The sequence below is a fragment of the Corvus brachyrhynchos genome, unplaced genomic scaffold (genome assembly GCF_000691975.1).
Source record: "Corvus brachyrhynchos isolate BGI_N302 unplaced genomic scaffold, ASM69197v1 scaffold11, whole genome shotgun sequence".
NCBI lineage: Eukaryota > Metazoa > Chordata > Aves > Passeriformes > Corvidae > Corvus > Corvus brachyrhynchos.
In genome coordinates this window covers 3,428,919-3,452,235 of record NW_008236965.1, presented here as the reverse complement: position 1 = coordinate 3,452,235, position 23,317 = coordinate 3,428,919, and the positions used below count along the sequence as shown (strand labels likewise).

The 23,317-nt window shown below is 38.5% G+C and overlaps 1 protein-coding gene and 1 long non-coding RNA gene across 7 annotated transcripts in view; one reads left to right on the top strand and one right to left on the bottom strand.

The window, feature by feature from the left end:
• The window catches only part of SMPX (small muscle protein, X-linked), a 40,266-nt gene extending 27,933 nt beyond the window's left edge, over positions 1–12,333 (bottom strand). The window contains exons 1-3 of one of the 6 annotated variants that reach the window (XR_001860053.1): positions 12,115–12,333; positions 8,546–8,605; positions 3,065–3,154 (exon numbers count right to left, since the gene is read on the bottom strand). Coding sequence is in view for 5 of the 6 variants with exons in the window: in XM_017728431.1 (XP_017583920.1) it covers positions 3,065–3,154; positions 8,546–8,584 (129 nt within the window). In the remaining variant the exon portion in view is untranslated. Of the gene's footprint in view, positions 1–3,064; positions 3,155–8,545; positions 8,606–11,085; positions 11,273–12,114 lie in introns of those variants that run through there. The other 5 variants (XM_017728431.1, XM_017728430.1, XM_017728429.1 and 2 more) reach the window with 5 other exon arrangements.
• Positions 113–7,808, top strand: LOC108445253. The gene is made up of 2 exons (XR_001860054.1): positions 113–171; positions 7,761–7,808. It is a non-coding gene; the product is annotated as an uncharacterized LOC108445253 (long non-coding RNA).
• Positions 12,334–23,317: the final 10,984 nt, after the last annotated feature.

Sequence of the window (23,317 nt, the reverse complement as noted above, 5' to 3'; positions counted from 1 at the left end):
TTTGTCATTTTATGTTTGAATTAGGGTAGTGCTGCATGGCTATTCTGCTGACACTGTAAAAATACCAGTTAAATAACACCACTTATACAATAGTGAGCAACTCAGATAATTTCCCAATGGACCAGAGTATTTCAGCCCTTCGTACTTCCTCAGCTGTACTATTGCTTCTAGGTGAGTAGAACAGGTATTTTAGACCATTTCTAGACTGGGTTATGTTTTGCAGGAGTAGATTTCCAGACAGGAGTTCACTGTTGTTCCAGCTTGCTGTGTATCTTATAAAGCTGGCATACATGAGGAATCAAGTACATTTAGAGATTAATTTATATTTTATTGCAAATAATTTCATGAGGAAAATATTTTTTCTTTTTTGATTACTCTGTGAATGTCCTCCTGTGATGGACTTTTTGGAGTTCAACCACTATTTAGATTTATTAGCCACCCTTTTTGAAAAGTTGTAATAACTGTGAACAGTGAATTCTTAATATTTAACTTCATTTTTTAGATTCCAACATTACTTGTCAAATATTATTGGCCAGTAAACCCCTCTTTTTTTTCTCTGATGACTAATGGACTACATGCTAATCAGGAAGAAGAGTTTGCAATATCAACTAGCAAACAAATAAGGCATTGTAGAAAACTGACATTTTCTTCCTATCTGATCTTTAAGGACTTTCTTAAGACCACTATACATAAGGAAACGGAAGTGATAATTACATTGCTTGGCTTGGTAAACTTGTATTATCTTTTCTCACATTTTAGCCAATACACTATTAATTAATACAAGATAATACTAATAATAGATTTTAATATTGTTTTTGCTAGATCATTTCAAATCCCAGACAGTAATTCAGCCCCAGGTACTGTATGTACTGTCTGATATATGGCTCAACGATCTAACATCCTGAAACAGTAGCAAAGCACAGCAGGAGAGTAAGTAAATTGATACAGAAGCTGTTTCGAAGGATGCACAAAATTGTATCAGTAGTCAAAGATGCCATGAGCTTGTATTGTTTCCTTTGACAGTTTTCCTAGGTAATCTGAATAATCAGGGGAAACAAGCACTCCCTCAACCCCATAGTTCTTATCAGTACATAGCAGATACCATGTAAAAAGTACCATTTCAACTCATGGCAATACCATTCCTCTTGTGGAACAAATGGCGCAAGCTTTGCCCATGTTTTGGAGACTTTGTGCTCAGCTTGCTCTTCCAACATCAGGTCTGTGCTATTTATGACTTCACCCCTCCCTATATCACTCACTCCATGTGCAATGCACAGCTGAGATCAGACTATGGCCTTCAGTTTTATGGAAGGAAGCCTGAAGAGTGACTTGGATATACAACAAGGGTTAACAAATACAAGCATGGGAATGCTCTGACTGATGAAGAGTTATTTTCTGTAATTCCCACCCTCCATTTCTTTTCATGTCAACATGTTTGCTCCACTGACCTTCAAAAATACACATTCCCACCTGACTGCACCACCCCTGTGAGTAAGATCCATATTCCACTCATCTCCTTTGTCAAGGCTTTAAAATACAGTGGAAAATATTACTCACTGTTACCAAAAGTTGCATTTGTCTAAAACTGCTCTGAAAAATCATGACCTGTATGGAAAAACCTAACAAGATGAGACAACTGAAATGACAAGTTCACTGGTGGCATTTGTATTCTATTCCTGTAACAAGACCTGTTTCTGTAGTGATTACTCCCATCGGTTTGGTTGAGTACCGGCCATAAAACCTGGGCCAAGAACTTCCATAACGTCTGTCTTATATATAGTATTCATGTAGCTGAGAAGCAAAGCAACATTCAATTACCCAAACAAATGTAATTATCAGCACCAGTCATTTATTTTAGTTCTCAAACACTACTAGAATTCACACATGCTATATTAGTTTCTGCTTAATAACATGCACTCCTTCACCAGTTTAATTACTGCGCAGAGAACATGCTTTGATTTCTTTCCAATGGAAAAAGCCACAATATATGTTCAAGGTCATTTTGTATGTCTGGCTTTTTTAAATCTTAAGAGCTAAGTCAGCCTAGGTTTGATTACTTCAGGAAAGTTCTCTGTAAACAGAGCACTGTTTATATCAAAATATGGCAAAAAAAAATATAAGACTGAGACAGAAAATGAAGAATTAGCTCTTACATAGCCTTTCCTGCCCTTGGCTGTGAGGAGCATTGGGAGCTCTGGACCAGTAGGATGAGTTCTCATGTGGGGATTACAAATCCAAAATAAGCAAACTGGCCAGGAAACCAGGAGCACCCATCTTTTTTATCTTGTTTGGAGTATCTACCACTACCTTTTCTTCCACTGTTGATTTTAGGTCTCATTTATTATAAAAGTTAATGATAAATACAATACTTTAATATCATCCAGAAATATGATATCTGTGTTTACTCATAACCTTTGTGATCAACGTTAGTTAAGGTATAAATTGGATTTTAATATTCAAAACTCAGTGCTAAACACTCCCTGTAAAATACAAGCATGAAAATGCAGAATTCAGTCTAAAATGGAGTATTTTCACCCCTGGACAGGCAAATGGGTTCAGAATTTCTGTTTTAACTTGCAAGTGTCTTCACATGCAACTTCTTCTTGTTGATAAACCTTCCAAAAAGCGTTGTGTTTGAAAACCTGTTCCAAAACTGTAAAGCTGTAACAATAAATCACACCACAGGGTGGCAGGTAGCAGCAAAGTCTTCCAAAGCCTTGCTACAACTTTTCCTGCTGTATCTCACCAGGTCCTATCTAGACAAATGCTGCTAGGGAAATCCTGACTCTCTCTCCTGACAGCAGGTACTATCCCGCTGTGGCAGCAGAGCTACACACCTTTGAAACAGTTTATATTCCTATAGGGTCCTTGGCACCCAAAGCAGAACTATTTATACATGAAGTGTTAGTAAGTGGGCATTTATTTCCATGAAATATCAGTGCATGTTCAACTGTGGTACCTAAGATTGGTACGCAGAGCTTTAAGATCACTTTAAAGGCTTTCTTCCATTTCATGGCAGGGATTCTCCTTGGAAAAAAAAAATCAAAAAAATCATTTTGCTTACCTCCTCCACTTCTTCAGGTGTAAATTCTTTTCTTTTATGAGGGTGCCCTGCACCAGGTCGAAATGCTCCCATTGGGATGTTAATATTAGCCTGTGAGAAGGAAATTGTGATGTATATAATAGTGACTGACAAATAAAGATACAGTTGGTAAATGGAAAAACTTGGAGTGGGACAAGCATATAGACATTATCATGGTTTCCAAGCACTTATGCCTTCAATGTATGCACATCACACCACTCCTGGGAAAGAGAAGTGCTTTCATCTCCATTTTAAAGACAGAAAGTAAAAAACAAACTAGAAAGTGAAGTACTGCATTTTAGACTAATGTTTCCTAATTTCACTGGACTTAAAAAAAAAATGAGTACTGGACACTAAAGCGTCTTTAGAGACCTGGGTCTGCTTCAGTTTGGTCAAGGTCAAACAGAAAGTGAACGCCAAAAGCAACATTTAAGTGAAAATCACACAAATCTTTCAATAACACCTGATCACTGGACCACTCTCCATTCTCCAATGACACCAGTTTTCACCTCACTTAACCACAGGTAGCTTAGAAGGGAAGCCTGCCCTGAATCAGCTTAAGCCATAAGTGTTTAAAATGTGATTTTACCAACAAAACGTACCCACGGGTGCTACAAACTGTGAATAGTTGAACCAGCTCCAACACTGGGCAGACCACTGGCCCCTGGCTTCAGCAAACTCCCTCCAGAATGATACCCACACAACTGCATCAATCTGATCTTTTAACTGGGGCAGAAAGCTAGTAGCCATAATGTAATTGGGGCTGATAATAGGTATCTTAAAAATAAAGATTTTGGGGAATAGAATGGCACAAAACAGTGCTTAGGAAAGAACATCTGAGAAGTATCCATTTCCAAATGTGACCAAGCCCAGATTATTTTAAAAGTCAAATGGCATGATCAACTAAATGCACAATTTATACTTATCTCGTGATCTCAGAAGAGAAGCTGCTCCTAGGAAATGTCATCAAAATACCATGGCTCTCACTGGTAAAACCAGGGGGTGAATTGGTAATGTTACGGAGCAGAAGCAGAGAACCTTCTAACAGCGAGCTCTGTTCTTGTCCTTTACCATCTGACTGATCTGCACTAAATGGAGATGAATAATCTCATCCTTCTGCTCAAGTTATGGTCTTGCAGATCATGCCCCACTTGGGCAACCACAGGAAAACAGCCCACGGTTTTCAGTAACAACTGTTCTGACGGCTGTAATCAAATGACGAGCAAATTAAGAACCCATCTGCCAAAAAATGAGTACTTTTCCCTGTATTCTACTTACCTGTTTCCCATTATCTTATTTATGCAAGATGATGCTGTAATTTCAGCAGGGCTGCCAAATAACTGCAGGGTTACAGAAAACCAGGTATTTGTTTCATAAACCTTTTTCACTGAGCATTAGTTTAGATATCATGAAACTTTTCACCTGCACTTCATAAGTTCCCAGGAAACAGGGCATTTTCAGTCTCACAGTTCTTAACTCATCATTTCATTTAGGGGTGGAAAAAAACCAGCTTTGCCATTTCTAATTTTAAGTTACTGCCCCGCCAAGTGCTGGTATCTCCAGACAGCTTCAATATTTGGACTGGGAAACTTCTCTGCAAATTACAGCTAGCATGGTCATACAAGTTTGCAGAGTTGAAAATTTAAGAGATATCTCTCCTTTTGGTGCTCATCCTGAACTTGGACATTCCTTTCCCTTGGAGATAGTCAAAGCAGAAGCCAGCCCCCCATGGCACACTACAGCCCTTGCATGTTCCACCATGACTGACAGGTCAGTGTGACTAAAAGTGGTTCAGAAAACAAAAATGAACCTCTAAGTTCCAGGCTGCTAATTAAATTCAATAAACCACTCTTTGGTCTGCTTCAGCAGTAATCTGTGTCACACAAAAGCAGTTTGCACTTTGTTATCTGCAGTAAGGACATTCACGTCAGAGTTTGGGCAAGAAATACACAATCATGACATAATAACTTGGTAAAATGAGCATCCTTTGAGACATAGTTAAAAACTGTCTGCATCTGATATCAGATTCTGTAAATTAAAATATTTCCAGTATAAAATGAAAGTATGACATTTCCAAACAATTCTGAGCAGAGGTACCAAAGTCCTGAGCTGCAAATCTCTCTTAATCCAATGCTGGTTCTGTCTCTCAGATAAGCAGCTGTGTAACGAGTGGGCCAAATTCTGTACACCAGCATAGCTCTGAAAAGACTCATGCTGTGATTAGCACAAGTTCACAATTTTGTTTTAAAAATACGTTTCAAGGCTTTTGTCACCTGCAAGCTGAGATGGAGATATAACCCTTGGGGATCTCTATCCAGTAAAATGCTAAATAGGAAATTGTCTGTTCCAGACTTCTGAAATCCTAAATTATAATTGCTTTAGACAGACTTTCTAGGTCTGATTGTTATGTTTAACCATCCTAATTATGAAAACTACTGAGTTTGCCTCTTCCTTTGTTTGAAAGGCCTACCATACTGTGTGCCATTGCAGTTCTTATAATGAGTAGGTAGGTATGTGCACTGATGTACTCTACCAAGGTCATTCTGAATAAACCAAAGGAAAAATACCTGTAAAAATGGCATACTAATATATTGCTATTCTCTAACTGGTATTTAGAGAATTTTTTTGTGTGTTCTTCTTTCTGTTTAATAGAGAGAGGGTGTTCAGATTAGGCTACAACTGATGCAGCTGTGCATGACTTGAGGACTGTTATGGGTAAGTCCTTCACAGCATCACAGCCATTCCTGGCTGTCCAGATGGATGACTGAGTAATCTGGAAAGACACTTTTGTATAGACATATTTAATTAAAAAAAAAAAAAAAGAAAAGAGAGAGAAAGAGAGAGAAAAAGACAGAAAGAAAAGAAAGAAAAGAAAAAGAAAAAGAAAAAGAAAAAGAAAAAGAAAAAGATAGAAAGAAAGAAAGAAAGAAAGAGAAAGAAAAAGAAAGAAAGAAAGAAAGAAAGAAAGAAAGAAAGAAAAAGAAAGAAAGAAAGAAAGAAAGAAAGAAAGAAAGAAAGAGAGAAAGAAAAAGAATAAAGATAGAAGCTGTAGAGAAAACTGAATGAAATCCAGAAACAACCAACCAACCAACAAAACCAAAACAACAGCAACAAAAACCCCAGGAATCTCCTCACCCTTACCTCTGGGGAAAGCCAAGAGTGTTTAAAGATAGAATAATTTTCAGTCAGAGCTGTTCACAGCCTTTTACACACTGAGAAGGGGAGTGATGTCTTAAGAGGCCTCGTAGAAACAGAGACTAGACAGGAGTAAGAGAATAAAGGTGGGTATTTATTTGAAAGGCCTTCAAAGGTACCCTCTGGTGGGTGAGAGGTTTTTGCCAAGATGGACCCCAAGATGGACTCCAAGTCACGAGTGTTTCACACTTTTATAGGTTTGGTTCATTTGCATATCAGGGTTAATTCTCCAATTAAAGCTTCAGTTAATGATGTAATTTCCCCAAGCTTTCCCCCCCCTTTAGAGGCTTTTGGTTTATACTTTTTGGGCCTAGGATGGCCTGAGTGTCCTTGGAGAGCAGGCCTGGAGAGGCTTTGTTATGTCTACTTAACATGAGAGAGCAGAAATTAACAGGCTACAAGAAACTTCAGAGTTACACACTGGGCAGCACAGGATTTGAAAAATATGAAAGTTAAAACCTAAGGTATCAGGAGGTCAGCAATTGTTTAAAGGAATTAACAGTACTTTGGTACTACTCTTGGGAACCAGTTGCTGCCTTTAACTCTGACACATCTAGTAGCTATTGGCAAGTGAACATTTTTGTCTACATCTCGTACAGTGAGAAAAAAGACATTTCAGACACAGAACACCAGAAATGCTTCAGTTAGTTAGGTGCCATTACATTCCCATTGCTGCAGCATGATGTACATTCTCCAGGGCACGTCAGTCCTATTATACCACCACACAATAGCAAAGGATCATAATATATGAATCACAGTGTATAAAAGTAATGTGACATTTTGTTCTTAGAGTGCTCAAAGCATAAAAAGCATCAATTCAAGTGCAAGTCTCCCTACTAGAACCACCTTTGACAAAATGCTTAATAGATATATTTTAAAATTTGTGCTGTAATTCTTTCTCATGATTCAAATTACCTTCGCAAAAATTAAATTTTCTTAAAATATTAAACTTAGTGCTTAAATTTAAAGCATTTTTTAAATGAATAACCTAGGAACACTGTTTACATTTAGAAGTTGGAAAGTCATCCTAAAAATAAAATCCAGCATATCATTACATCTTTAAGAAAAAAATGTAAACCAATTAATTCCTTAAAAATGTTTGTATGTGCCTATGGAGTTTAAATGTAAAATGGAAATAAATATTTTTGAGCTATTAAATGTCTATATATTTTCATTAGTCATACAAACATTTCTATAGCCACTGTAAAAGAGGCATGAAAATTTGAACTGAGTGAAATCAATATTCTGGCAAAATGGCAAAATTTTTCTAATTTCTACAGAATTAGAGTACAGTAGTTTGCATGCCTGTTTCAGTAGAATTGATGATGATAAAGAGAATCTGCACTTTTACAGTGCCTTGCATTTTCAGTATGCTGCCTAGCCCCTGGGTAATTAATCTTGATACCCCAATCTTTGCACTAGTATTATCTCAAATAAACAGAGAACAGAGCAGACTTTAGAAATTCCATTTTGTGTTTCTTAGGTAAGGCAACTGAACTCATGGCAAAATTTCTCTGGAAGTGCATTTTACGAAATACATGAGAACTCTGTAAGATTCTTCAGTTCAGAAGACATTTATGCCTCTTGACAAGAATCATTGATAACATGAACTAAACACATTCTTCATGACACTACTTCATTATGATGTTGGGATAATTCTCTAGTTGTATCTTTTACAAGTATGCAACAATCGACTTCATCCTTATAATCATATACCATTGAAGAGGTATGTGAGAAACAAGAATCTTTCAAATTAAAAGATCAACATTTCTCTCATTTTACTTTGGCTTTTAAATAAAATGCTTCTTAATTATTCAAAGTTGAGGGTTTTTCTCCTTAAGGAATGCAGACATAAAAAACTTCACTATACCCATGCCATCTTTTTAGCCTATAATTCTCCCAGTATTACATCAGCTTTGTGGGAAATCTAACGGTTACAGGAATTATTTTAACTTAACAGATATGCAGATGCATTACCATGTTTTGCTTAGATGATCCTCCAATAGGCATAACCTAACACTGGAAAGACTGTGCAAACAAGTGATTAATGAATTACCTGATCCAGTTTTTTTATCAGCTCAGAACAAACGATGATCTCCAGGTCACACTTTTTCAGTGCTTTCATGTCTACTGAGTTTTTCACTTTAACAGAATAACCCCAGCTAGCACTCCTACGGTGCTTTGTCCAAGTAAAAATGCAGTCTGCCAAGCAATGGAGATGGAGATTTATCATTTTATTATATTAAAAACATAAATGCTGTCTCTTACCTGAATGGCTTTGACATGTGATGCTGGTTGTTTTGACATTTTTATGACAGAGGCTTATCCCTGCAAGCAAAATTGGAAAGTGTTACAGGCTCTGACATTCTGATAGCTATGGAAGATAAGCCAGAACTTAACCCACGCTGCCTCTTGACAGGCATCCATTTCATCTGCCCAGCTCCTGTTTCCATCTCAGTTTCCAAGTTGCTTAGTTATTCCTTCTGAATATCAGAAGGAGTCAGAACACCTGAGCTTCTCCAATTAATCTTTCATAGCCACAAATGAAGGTATCTCTTTCACATTAAAAACAATAATGAGTAGAGATAAGGAATCTCTCAAACCTTAACAGCACTGTAAAATGAGTATGAATTAAGGGAAGCATTTGAGGATAGACAATGTATGATTAGCCCTGTCACAGTATGTATGTGGGAATTATTAGAACTTTCAGTTTAAGCATAAATAAAATAAAGCATAACTTGTTAGGAAATATTGATAAATGCAGACATAACCATTTTCTGACTCACAAATCCTTGCAAACCTTTAATACCTGTGGACTGAAAGTGATCAAGATGGTCAAATGGAAAAATTCTCCTTGACAGTTGCTAGTGCACAAAGTAGCCCCTCCTCAAAGTTTTAGATCATATAGATTCATCAATTTTCTTTAGCAATAAGATCAAAAATAACATATTTTTCCATATAATTTTGTGCAGGTGGAGAAATATGGACTGATACAGTATTAATATACAATAGCAAACGGAAATACACCAAAGTAAAAAGAAAGAAATTTTATTAGCAGATTATTTGAAACACCATCTTAGCTTTTTATTCTCTCACTGGGAAGTTAGGTTTTAACTGGACTAGACTTTCATCAAAGTCTATAGTTATTTAGCTACTGTAATATAAAGTAAGGTAGTAATTCTAAAAGCTGAGAAATTATTTCACCAGAGAAATTCACTGATCACCACAAACTACAGCACATTTTTTATACTGTATTTAACCTGAGATAGGAAGGGAAGTAATGAGAATAGAAATAAATGACATAGGAGAGAATAGTAAAATTACACTGAGAAATTTAAAGTGTGTCAAAGACTTGGGTACTCCAAAGAGTAAAACTGTCACATGAGGCAGTATCAAAAAAAAATATGGATGAATTGTAGGTTGGCTTCAACTTGGAATATGAACCTGATTGTATTGCTGGGACTGACTGGAAGACCCTCTCCTGCATATTCTCACATCGGTTTTAAATCTGTGTACAGCGCTGAGCAGAATTAAAAGTACAAATGACCTGCCATTAGAGGTCTCCCTCTGGTCACACCCTCAGCTGCAAAAAGTGCTGTCCAAACCAACATAGCATTCTGTCAGAGGACAATCATGGTCTTAAATTGCTTTGGGTTTAAATTTCTTCCACTGAATTAATAAATCAGAAAAAATCCCACTGTGCAAAATAAAACCAGCATTCTTTCAATGAGTTTTATATTGTGGTTTTACATATACAATCTTAAAATGAGAGGGAGTTTAAAACACTTTAGAATTCACTTCAGGGGATGCAATCTCGGCCACTGACCTTCATGACAAAATTCAAACAAATTTCAGAAACACAAAAGGATTTACTACACTCTCCTTTCTTTCTGAAAATCTTTATATGCGTATAAATAACTGTTCTGTTGACCAGTGACTGTATTCCAAAATAAACAAAAAACAATCCCCCAAGTGACTGGGAAGATAGATAATACAGAATGTTTAATTAATTTCTCTTATCAACTTTTCATCTTTTTAATCAGAATGAAAAATGGAAACAAAAGCACAGGAAAACAACATTAAACATTTTAAAACACAGTGGAACTACTTCCCAAGCACTGTTACAAAGAAATTCTTGCCAAGGTGAACTTCATCTTGCATGCCCGTGCATTGCAAAAACAGCCATACAAGCCTCTTGGGCCACTTAGAGATAAATGGCAAGGATTTACCCTGAACCTCAGCTTTAAAACAAGCACAGCAGTAGTGCTCCTCAGCAAGGTGCTCTGGGTTCACAAGCAGTCAGTGTTCAAAATTACTGCAATCAGACACCAGTTCCTAAAGATGGATGCATGATACAATTGTGTAGGACTGCTTTTGGAGGAGGTGATTTTCCTACCAGACCGTGCTGTCCTCATTACCGCCAGAGAAATCAGGACAACAGCACACTACTGAGTAAAAATAGATCTCTGGCTCTTTCCCCTTGCCTTCCTTCCCTGAATTTCCTTACAGAGCAATACTGACCATCAATCACAGGAAAATAGACCTTAGATTACAGAACTATCCATTACAGAAGTGATTAGATAATTTTTATAAATTCCTTTGTTCTTTCACCATGTGTCTCAGAGAGAGTCAAGAGTGCTGCACTGATTGTATTAAGTTATTTCTGGTATTCCAATCAGCTCTGCAAACTTGAAAAAATCCCACTTCACCCTTATTTCCACAGCAGGATTTCACATCTCTGGCAAGCAGAGAAACGCAGACAGGCAGCCTGTATTCCCCGGTGTCTTTTTGGCCACCCCACACCTTACCTTTTACCTTTTATGGGCTGCATGCTGATCCAAACTTAGAAAGCAGTGGCAATGTTAGCTCAATCTGGAGCTGGTTTATGGCAGACTTCCCTTGCAAATTCCCTTGATTTGCAGTGAAAGTACTCACGAGCAGGACTACTCTTGAGCAGAAATACAGGACTACTGCAGTGAAATAAATGAGTGTTTTGAAGCGAAACTTTGTAAAACAAAGGAACCTATCTTCTGTCTCTCTGCTAAAAATAATTTCTGACAGGGCTGCAGCAAGATAATAAGCTGATTTATTCAATTTGCTTTAAATACGATGAGATATCATAATGCCATCTTTTGTAATGCACACAAGAGATGTACAGTAGAACACAGACAACAGCAAGAGCCCTCCCCCTGCCCCAGCTGGAAGCTGTCCTCTCCCCCTGCCACATGCACGGCATCAAGCACAATGGGTATTTTGGAGACAGAACTGCAGTGTATTATCTTATTAAAAGGCTTTGACAGGAACTACACTACCCAGACAGTACAATGAAAGCTACCCTGCAGCTTTCAGCCTGTTACATGAAAACTTACTATAAGCTCTAGGCAAATGTGGTCACATTTTCTGTAATACATCACAATAATCTTTGCTACAGTTGCCTGTTAAGAATAGTGAAAGAAACCTCTCTTACATCAAAACCATAATGTAATATTTCACTAACTATAACAAACATAGAGAAAACAACAACCATCTTCCTATGTACTACAGTATTCAAGCTCATACACAGTTCTTATGAGTCACGAGGCATTTAAGTGACTTTCTGTTTAAAATCTTTAAAGATCCCCACAGACTATAAAGCAATAGCAATCTGCTCTGAATACTCTGATACACTGCACGAGACATTAAAATAGGCAGAAACCCGCAACTATTGCAGTAAACTCAGAGCACTTACTAAAGAGTTTTCATAAGGGTCTTTCAAGACTTTAATTGACCCCTTCAAGATTAGCTAATTTATTTACTTATACAAAAAAAGTTCCAAACCGTCAAGTGAGTATGCACACCTCCTTTTGATGCTGAAAGAGGTACCTTCTTCTACCAGCTGAGGTATTGACTGTGACCCTTTTAATGTGTCTGAAATAGCTCCGATGCTTTCAGCCTGGACGGCACTGAGTGCTGCTCCAGGCTGGAGCAGGACTCAGCAGAGGAGCGAAGTGTAAAAGGGAATTCCTGTCATAGCTTCCAGTTGTTCTTCCTAAATATAGAGTTTGATTCACCCTGTAACTTGGTCCCCTGTGGCACTTGACCATGGTAAAAGCAGGGCTCAACTGTCAAGCAGGAGGTGTTGAAGGAACACACCTTTAGGTCCTTTTCCTGCCCTCCCTCTCCCTGTCATTCCAGGCTTTTCCCAAGTGCCAGGCATACAGCGGTAGTAGGTAATGCACAACTCCTCCCATGGCATTTGGGGCAGTGCGTGCCTGCCTACGCCACACTGGAGAAGGAAATAATTATGGAGACGTAATTATGAAGAAGTCACCTCGGAGGAACTATCTAGGGGAGGTGAATGACACACCAACGTGACCGCATTGCTGCTGCTTCGGGAACAAGCTCACACAGCAGCTGCCCTGGGGTGTTGGCAGAGCCTTCCCCCACGCAGGACAGCCCTGCTCACAGGGAAGGGCTCCAGAGCATGCGAGGCCATAGCGACCAGCTGCTGAGCCTGTAGGCATGGGGATGAAGAAAAGCCAAAGGAAGAGGGTGTGTGTGTGTGTGTTTGTGAATCACACAGCTGTGCTCGCGCTGGCTGGAGTATTGTCTTAGTGAGGGCTATTGATGGAGATCTCAAAGTTGTGTGTGGGGCATATCCTGAGGTTTCTACTTCCAGAAGCACAGATTTCTGGTCATTTGTGCATCTTCACAAGAATGAATTTCTCTCTTCCTCACTCCTCTGCTGTACCTGTTCTCCACCAGATCCACACCAGTAATGGTGACAAGAGCAGCATCCTTATGAGCAATACTGTACTGGCCACTTGCTGCTGCTACTTGCCACTTTTAGGAGAACAACAACTTTCAAAATTAGTGCTAAAGACATTTATCAAAGAATCACAGAATCATAGGAGTTGCTTTGGAAGGAACCTTAAAGATCATCTAGCTCCAACACCCCTGCCCTGGGCAGGGAACCTTCCACTAGACCATGTTACTCATCAAGACCATCCAGCCTGGTCTTGAACACCTCCAGAGACAGGGAGTCCACAACCTCTGTCAACCTGTCCCAGTGCCTCACCACCTTCACAGCAAACAAGTTCTTCCTAATACCTAATCTAAACCTGCGCTCCTTCAGTTTGAAGTCATTCCCCCTTGTCCTATCACTACAAGCCCTTGTGAAAAGTCCCTCTCCAGTCCTCTCTTCTTGTAGCCAACTTTATGTACTGAAAGGCTGCTAGAAGGTCACCCCAAAGCCTTCTCTTCTCTAAGCCAAACAGGTCAAACTCTCTCAGCCTGTCTTCATGAAAACAGGTGCTTTAGCACACTGATCAACTTAGAGACTCTCCTCTGGACTTGTTCCAACAGGTCCACATCTTTCTTATGCTGGGCACCCCAGACCTGTATGTAGTGCTCCAGGTGGGATATCACAAGAGCAGAGTAGAGCAGGAGAATCATCTCCCTCAGTCTGCTGGTCACACCTTTTTTGACGCATCCCAGGATGTGCTTGCCTTTATGGGCTGCAAGGGCAAGGGCACATTGCAAGGGCACACTGCCAAGTCGTATTGAGCTTTTTGCCTGCAAACACCTCCAGCCTTTCTTCCCAGGGCTGCTCTCAATCCATTCATCCAGCCTACACTTGTGCTTAGGATTGCTCCAATTCAGGCCCTTACACCTGGCCTTGCTGAACTTCAGTAGGTTTGCACAGGCTCACCTCTCAAGCCTGTCAAGGTCCCCCTGGGTGGCAATTAGTTGTAACAACTCATGGCTGGGATAGTGATTTCAGAGAGGATTTCCCTTTAACTCATTTGATGACTGATTCTTTTCATTTCAAGTATCTCAGAGAGGAAGATGACCAAGCAGGCTGCTTCATTAAGCCTGACTCACTCTCCACTGCCCTCTTTCCCAAAAATGCTGTCATCTGGAAGCTGATAAAGCTGATGACTTGCCCTGGGAGATTGCTGACTCCTTATAGCCACCCCCTTCCCAAGTCACCACAACAAGATGGACGACTCAGAACGAGGTGCACAACATTCATTTGTGTAGGTCAGGACTGATGGATGTACATATAGCAATCAGCTCAGTCCAAGGAGACCCCTTGGACTATTCCTCAGTAAGGCCGATTATGGCTGTTGTCAAACATTTTGAGGCATGAGAGGATTACTGCACTTGAAACGTGCTGGAGGTCGCAAGAGGGCTCACAGAGCTGTTCTTTGGCTAGAACAGAGGCGTCTGCAGTCAGTCTAAGGCCCTGCCTTCCAAGTGGTCGAGACCACATTAAAACAAAGCCAGAATCAGCTAAGTGACTTTACATATCTCCTTCTGAAGGTTCATATTTACAACAAAAGTACCAGAAGGCAATGGAAGAGGCAGTATGTTTTTGTAACATGGTCTTGTACCTTAACTTATTTCAGTTTATATTACAATAGTAATATTACAAACTAGCTCTTGAACACAGAGTTCTTTCTTCCATATGCTGTTAATTTAGCAAAGGTAGGCCATTGTTTAGATTTTACAATCTTCATCTTGCAAATATGCCTAAGAAATACCAGCTCAATACTACTCCCTTCAAAAAATTTTCATAGCAGTGACAAGTAATAGTCTTAGTGATGAGTAAACAGGAAAAGAGTCTGTCACCTACCTAACACCCAGTAACTATCACACCTGAATTGTATTAAATTGTGGAGATAAAAGGAGTAAACTCAAATTTTATCACTAATATCAGAAAATGCAGATCTGAGTAGATTTTGAAGGGGAAAATAGTCACTCTTAGCATTATTTTGCAGCATATCATTGCCGTTGAATAACCTCTAGGATGCACAGCCCCATGACTTGCAGAGTCATCTGTTAAATACATGCAGCAGATGAATTTGTAAGTAAATAATGAGGCATAAGTGCATTTCAGATGATGGATTCAGTGTCTGGCAAGTTAGGCCTTGTACACTGACACACATGGCATAAAATTATTGTGTCTTGTGTATAGAGATACAACAGACATCGTAGAAATGCATTTATGTGAAGTATAAAATCCCAATATAGTTAAAAATAGACTTCCGTGGCATTGGTAGAAGCTTGTCTAATTAATATGCTTCCTGGCACAACTTACTAGTTTTGAAAGTGAAGTTGATGGTTAACAGAAATGTGTATGTGTCTTGCTTCTCCACTGAAATATTTCACTGCATAATGTCAGAACTGTTTTTTAAACCTGTCACTACTTAATACACTTACGTAAATGTTTTGCTTTTTGAGAAACCTCATGAGCACAGACAAAACTTCCCTGAGCATTCCAAAAGAATTTTTTTCTATTGTAGCCCACAATGTTTTAGTGTAATGCAAACAGTGTAATACAGTTGAAAATTCAAGTCCACACATAAGTCACAACCTCAGCTCACTTGAAGTAAGACTTCTTTAAAGTAAAAAGCTAAAAAATATATTTCTGGAGTTTTGCTTTAAATTACCATGTAGTAGCAACATATTATAGCCCTTTAGCAATGCAAAACTTTGCTTCTCTGTCTTAATCTTGGCTACATAAATTACAGTTTTTTATCAGGTAAGAATAGTGAGTCCACGATACTAAGTATTTGGCTAATTAATTCCTATCTTTACATTCATTTGAATTTTTTGATAAAGAATATGAAAACCAAAGTTGCAGTGTAACCAGTATAACTATTCTTTTCATTCAACACACCTAAATTACTGACTAAGATGTAAAAATAAGAAACCTGCTATCAGACAGATTTATCAGAGGACTAATGCAGAGGATAGTGAAAAAAAACCCAAACTCACCACCCATTTTCTAATTCACTCAGATTTTATTTGTATTTTTGGGCTCTCTCCTCTTAGTAAAAATGCATCCATGCAACAATGACTTGGCCCATAGGCTTGATGAAAGGCAGAGCCTTTTAGCAATGGTACCCAGTCACAGGCAGTCAGACAGAACTACAGAAATTTAAAATACAGTGGAGCTACCAATTTTCCCAGGCATCACAAACCATTCCTATGCTTGGTTTTAACAGAAAACAACTTTGAATCCTAGCTTGCAGAAAGAGTATCAAACCTCAGTGATTTTGTCAGAAGAAAAATTGTTTGAGGAAGTATCATCTACTGGTTGTTTACTTCTCCCCATTTTGCCCAATCTTTATTTCTTAATATCAAGAAAAAAATCAAGAAATTGCTCTTGAGTTTCTACTTGTATAGTTATGCCAACAACAATAACATCAAGTTATTTAAATAATGAATGACATAAAATAGCATGCAAAAGTGTTTGTCTAATAGGCAGGAAATCAATAAAATACAAATCTAAATTAGCTTATTTTGTTTCTGTGGCATTTCTAGGCTACTAAATAATAATTAAACTCCAGCATGCTCTCTTTCTTTTCCACAGAAAAGCACGATGATTATTATCACAGACTGTTCCATAGAGAAATAACTAGCCTTGTATTAAGGAGATGGTCTCGTTAAAGGCGCGCAGTGACCTTGTTCTGAATTTCAGAGTTACAGAATCATTAATAGTGTTGTTAGCATCATCTACGAATTTGTAGTAACTTCTGAAAACTGCCTTATGAATATAACTCATACAAATTCTAGAACATCATAGCTTTGACCACCATTACCCAAAAGCCATACTCTCTGTTCCTTTGTATTGTGTAGAACTTCTAGTTACCTAAATGTTTTTGGTAACTGAAATATGATGATGATTATAATGACGATGATGATGATGATGATGTACAAGCAACAAATTTGTTTCCACTTTTCTCCTGGTCAGCTTTAACCAGTGTATCTGGCAGAGCTGATAGCATAAGAAAGAGCAAGGCTAATGGCAGATTTTGAATATGAAATTTAAATTACATGCTGATTTTTGTAAACATCCTGTCTACTGTAACGATTCACAATTATTTGGAAAAGAAACAAAAGCATGACACTGCACCATGAGATACTGTTCTCAGCAAGCAATTTTGACAAAATAGGAACTGACAATCACTGTCAAAACTTTCAACAGAGAGACTACTAATTGTTTTCACAGATCAGAATAATTCAAGTAATCATGTACTATCTTTTTCAATCCCATCACACACTTATTTTGATGATGCCCATCCCCATCAGTTGATCACATCAGCTGTGCACTAGTATATCTTGTCAGATTAAGACCTTACCTGACTGCAGCAAGGCATTTTGCTGTTGACTCAACCCAGAGATACGTATGAGAACTAGGTACAGATATACCAGAGGACTTGGGGACTCAGCACCACAGAAAGTAATTTATTTATCTTTTGTAATAAACCATGACAAAAAATGGCAGCTATGGTCCCTCTGTTAGCACAATCATCTCTAGTCTAACAAAGAGAACAGCGACTAAATTCTGATGATTTCTCATCTGAATGGTATATTGAGAGGAAAGAAATACATGTCTGAGACATGAAAAATCTGTCTGGTAGAAAGATGCACCCAGAACAAGTAAGATGAGGAAATGGGCAGGAGCAGAATTTCAAGGACATTATAAATAAATTATTGCCTTTAGATAAAAAATTACCAAACTCAAGGACAACTGCACCAACCTGCTGAATTATATGTGATTTATCAGTTGCTATCTTTGGTTTGTACCTGCTCTTTTTTTTTCGTGGGTGTGAAGATTTTTAAAGTTTGAATCAATATCAGGGCACTTCCCTTAGTTCTCAAGAGTCATAAGGAAAAAATCCTTACCTTGTCACACCTCCAAAGGTCTGAAAATATAAGGGCATTAAGAAGGAATGCTCTCTATGGTGAACACATGAATAAATCTACTAGTTATACCTACCTATCAAGTAGTCAAACATGACCTCTATCTAACCTTATTTTTATTAAATCAAATCTGCTACAGGAACATTCTTCAATTATCTGAGGCCTCTGCCATACAAATATTGCAGATTTTCAGAGAGAAATTGCCAAAAGAATTCAGTGTTAGCACAGAAAGACAATTCCTCCCACTGCTCCATTGGGCATTGATGTTTTCCAATAAAATATCAAATCTCCAGGACTAAAAAGTGTTTCTCTTAGGAAATTACATGAAGGAGTTTTTAAAATCTTCACATCTCACTTTACACCCATATGAATTAGAGTTGTGGACAGGCAATATCTTCTATACAAGGATAGAAACAAGTCTGGAAAAATAAACTATATTAAGCTGTTTCACTCTGTGTCCTCTGGCTGTGCAACACAGGGGTGGCTCTTCAAAGCACAGTTCAGTTCTCAAGATCTGGAGCTAAAAGTGATGCTTGAAAATAATTTGTCTTGGAAATCACTTTTGAGACCTGCAGACTGCTCTGTGTTTCCTTTGCCCACCAGCTCTTGGTGAGCATATCTTTATGCTCTGACTAGAGTATCCATGAAGATGTTCACAGCTTTATTGCAGTCAACTCTCAAACCATTTATTTTTATTAGTAAGAAAGGAAATGTTCTTAGCTTAGGCTCCTAACATAAAGTGGTCTCTGTAAGGCAAACCCACTCTTCCGTCATGGATAGTTCTGGTGCTCTGGCTGACAAGGGGCAGAGTGGATTTGTAGTACTGGGACACCAGTTAAAATTAGTTTATCCACTGTGTGCAGTGCTGTGCAATCACAAAGCTGCTCACCTCTGTCCTTGAGGTAGAACAAAATCAGTGCTGGTTTAACTGAGTGCCATGCTGCATGATGGAGCAATTCAGGAGCTCCTTCAGCCATCTGTACAGTCCAAGTGGACAGTTACGGGGATATCCTCACCGGCTCATCCTGTGCAAGACATTCCTATTGTTAGACAGCCAAGTATCACACATGCATAGATGAATCCAGACTGGATGGGGCCCTGAGCAACCTGGTCTAGGGGAAGGTGTTCCTGCCCATGGTGGGGGATTGAAACTAGGTGCTCTTTAAGGCCCCTCCCAACCCAACCCTATCTATGCTTCCACGAACAGAAATGCTTCAGGCTTTAACAGCCTATGAAACTATGAACTACTTTGTCTCAAACTGTTAGCTCACTTTGACTTTTCATGCTAAGGCCACTTCTTTTCCTAGGGTTTAAGGCTGCCCTACAGGTTTTGGAGTTAAAAGTTGATAGGTTTAACGCTATCATGTGCATTTATTTCAGGTTACAGTAAGCATGAAACAATACCTGTTAGACTGAAACTATTCTATTTATTTTGCATTCTGCAGTAGAATAAGGGGATTGTGTCCATAGGAACTTTACAGGTAATTTAAAGCAGAAAAATCCCCCAAACCTTGAAACAATTGTTTGATATTATGCCCTTTTATGCTCTCCTCCTTCACTAAGCCCTTTATTTCCTGTAATTTAGGTAAACTCACTTTCATGGATAGACTTTTAAAGTTGTAAAGGGCTCCCAACGTAAGAGCTAATGCTGAAGAGCTGTTCTCCAGTAGATATTCCATGCTTTTCCTCATTCATACCTTCTAAATGCTTACAGAGGGTACAAGCAAGACTATAATCTAAAATGGTCAGTATAAGCCTGAAACTAGTATTCCTCTGGAAATGTATTCTAGAATAATATTCAAGCCACATGTCTCAAGTTTCACCATTTCCTTTGCTTTTCTTTAAAGTCTGATACTTACTTCTTGGAGCGTAACAGTTTTAGAGGAACCTCTTTTAGATGTAATTCCAGCTGAGATTTGCCTAACAGAGTTAACAGATGGGTAAAGGCTGCAAACTGACAGCAAATAAGGAAAACCTATCATTTGTTTTGCTATAGACCAACACCGTGAAACAACTGGTGAAAAAGCATGTACGACTACTGTGTTTTGCAGAATAATCTAGTAAAGGTGTGTTTCTAGGAACACTTGTGCTTCTCCTTTACCTATGTTTTCATAGGGGTAGTGACTTTAGAAAAAATGTCATTTGTTTTGAGAATCAAAATCCCACCTTTCCAGCAAGTGTTTTTGGTAACCAGGTTAAATACTGCAAACAAATCCTGAACCTTAACAGAGTATTTTGACCTCATTTCTATTTAAATAAAGCTAGACTGTTTCATACTGTAATTGGAACATGAAAACACCCAAACCAATAAAATTGTGTAACATTCTGCTCTTACGTTTTTTAAGCAGAGCAAAGATGAAAGGATTTTTTTATTTTCTTGTCTGAGTTTCAGTTTAAAAGATCATACATATAACATATCTCCATAATTCCCATTACCTCAGTTTCTCCCCTATACAGAGATTTTTTTATATAGTAATATTAGTAAAATAATGAAAACATATTTTTCCTTCATACTTTTACAACCAATAGTACACACATCTCTGTAGTGTGCCAGTCTCTGTATGTCTCCTTTTGTGTCTCATATTTCTTTATTCTGATCTCTTTATTTCCTCCAGAAGCAATCTCCTACCCTGCAGAAGTGCTTAATGGACCATCTATTTCATCTTTACCCATGGATTCCTTCTTTCATGCATTCTAGTCTGTACTTTAAATTCTACTCTGTACTTTAAATAAAGCTAGGCTTGGAGGCTCGTTCTGGAAACATTCATGTACTCTGTGAAACCACCCCTTCACTTTAAGCTACACTGGCACATAACTATTTGCAGAGTCATGTTTTATCCCAGCTGTCCTCTCCTGTCCTTAGCTCATCTCCATGCCCAACCATCTAGAGATGAAGACTACGCAGAACATATCAAAAATCCCATTTTCTTTCCCTGAGGCTCAAACACTTATCCAATCAATTCATGTTCTGATTGTAGTGTCTTCAAACTGACAAAATTTACAACCTCTCCTCGACAAAATCAACATCTTAGCTGATTTTAGGTCTGAGCCTGTGATGAACTGCAATTGGGTAGAATTTCCCTGAAACCCTGCAAACTCCTCTAATATCAGGGTTTTTGATGGTGCTGTTCAGGCTAGTTCTACTTTTATTTTGCAATGTGTCTTCTATAGTAACATCTGAATAATCACATATCTACTTCAATAACAGATCAAAGTTGAAGAGATTAATTATTAGACATACTGATAATTAATCTTAAGATAGATATATTTACCATGTCTACAAAAAGATACCTATGATATTAAATCACGAATTTGATAATATCTTAATTACTGTATTATTAACAGATTCGGTTTGGTATTTACTTGAGAAATTATATTTAATTAGTAGTATTGCTTATGAGTATATTTTTTATGTCTAACCTTTTTGCATGGACTTAGATACTCTTGAATGATAATTGATGTTTAACCTTTTCCAACAATCCTTGATGCTTGCCCTGCTGAGGTCCGCCCATGCCCTCCCCTGATGCACCCCTCAGCTGTGACCCCTGAAACTCTGACAGCTGAACTGCTCTGTAACAGCGTGTGGACACTGTGCACTCATGTGGTTACTGCGGGGCATTCTGCTCTGGCCACTGCTCCAGCTTAATATCTGGCTCTAAGTAAAACCAAGCAGGGGTAAAGTGTGTATCAGTATCTGTGCTACCTCCTGAACCATTTTAAAGTGGAAATCTTTGATCCTGAATACCTTTACTTTTAAAATGCAACCACTCCACGTAACACTTCACAGTCCACAACAATTTACTTCCATGGGAACAAGGATAAACTTTGCCTCTCTGCCATGGGCAAAACATCTGCTCAAATTACCCAAGTCAGAACTCTGGGGCTGGCAGTCTCTCAGAATATCCATCTTCTGTGTTCTAGAAAATTCTTACTTTTGTTTATTTTCTGGAGATAAACTTTCCAGCAATAAAATATAGACTGTGTATTTTATTTTCATTCCTTTTTTAGTTGCACTTCCAATTTCTATGAAAACTCAACAAAATTCAAGTCTGTATTTTTATGGTACACTGAATATAGAAGTGAAAATACAATAATGCTACAAAACCTGTTTATCAACTGGTTCATTTAAACACATCCATTTTAGTTTGCTTTATTTCAGTAAGGGTATGACACTAGTTAAAGTACTTGTGTTCTCAACTGTTTGAATGCAATTCCTCTCCACTGCTTCTGAAGACCACCACTGCTTTAGAGTCTGTACATTTATATTAAACTCATGTTGGACTATGGAACAACTTGAGTTTTCAGTTAATAAGGTCTAGAATAAACCATATTTGCATAATTTCTCAATAATTTGCTGCATTTGTTAGACTGGGAACCAGTGCAGAAAAAAATCATTATCAGATCTCAATATTCTGTGACTGTTTGTAACTCCTTTTAGATGCTGGGCACATCTCAAAGTCATCTATGTCAGTGCATAAACTCAAATTCTGTTGCATGCAGGGCTGGATGCGCTTCCTGCAATTAGTCAGCTTTTGTGTCCAAATGAAGGTCTTTCCAAAGTTCTCAAAAGGCATCAGTCAACATGAACAGCTTCCATCACAAAGTAGGGCTGTTAGGATGATAGAAAATCTAAACGTAGGGGGAAGACAATCCCTGAGTTGAAAGACAAAGAAACTGAGCAAACAGAAAAGTGAAAGCCAGCATCGACTACTAGTTCAATTACTGCTCTGCACCTGCAAGTGCCAACGATGAGGGACTGCCCAGGGCTGTTTTCCCTCACTTGCTCTAGAAGTCAAACAAATAACAAATGCTTCCTCCTCCTTTCCTTAGTTTTTTATATCTGATGCCACACGGCATAGAATATCCCTTTGGTTAATTTGGACCAGCTGTCCCAGTAGTATCCTCTCCCAGGACCTTGCCCACCCCCAGCCCACTGGTGGGGAGAATGTCGGAGAGACAAGTGTTGAAGCTGTGCCAAAACCCCGGTGTGTTATCAACATCTTTGTAGGTATCCCTGAAAGATGTGAGGCTGCTGTGGGAAAATGAACTCCATGTCAGCCAGACCCAATACCGGCACACGGCCGGGAAATTGGCAGACAGTGGCCTGGGAAGGAAACACAGCCACTCTCACAAGCAGCCTCAAGGAATGATTTTACTGTACAACGAGGTCGGTGCTGAATTTCTGACAGAACGTCACCAGTTAAAGGGAATCTTGTTCCTCTCTCGTTACTGAAGCACTTCCACAACCGGCTTTGATCTTGCCACCACAAACGACTTTTATTCTCCCGCGCAATTTCCGGATCGTTGTCAATGGATCTTCCGCAAAGAACCCCGCAGCTGGGGTAA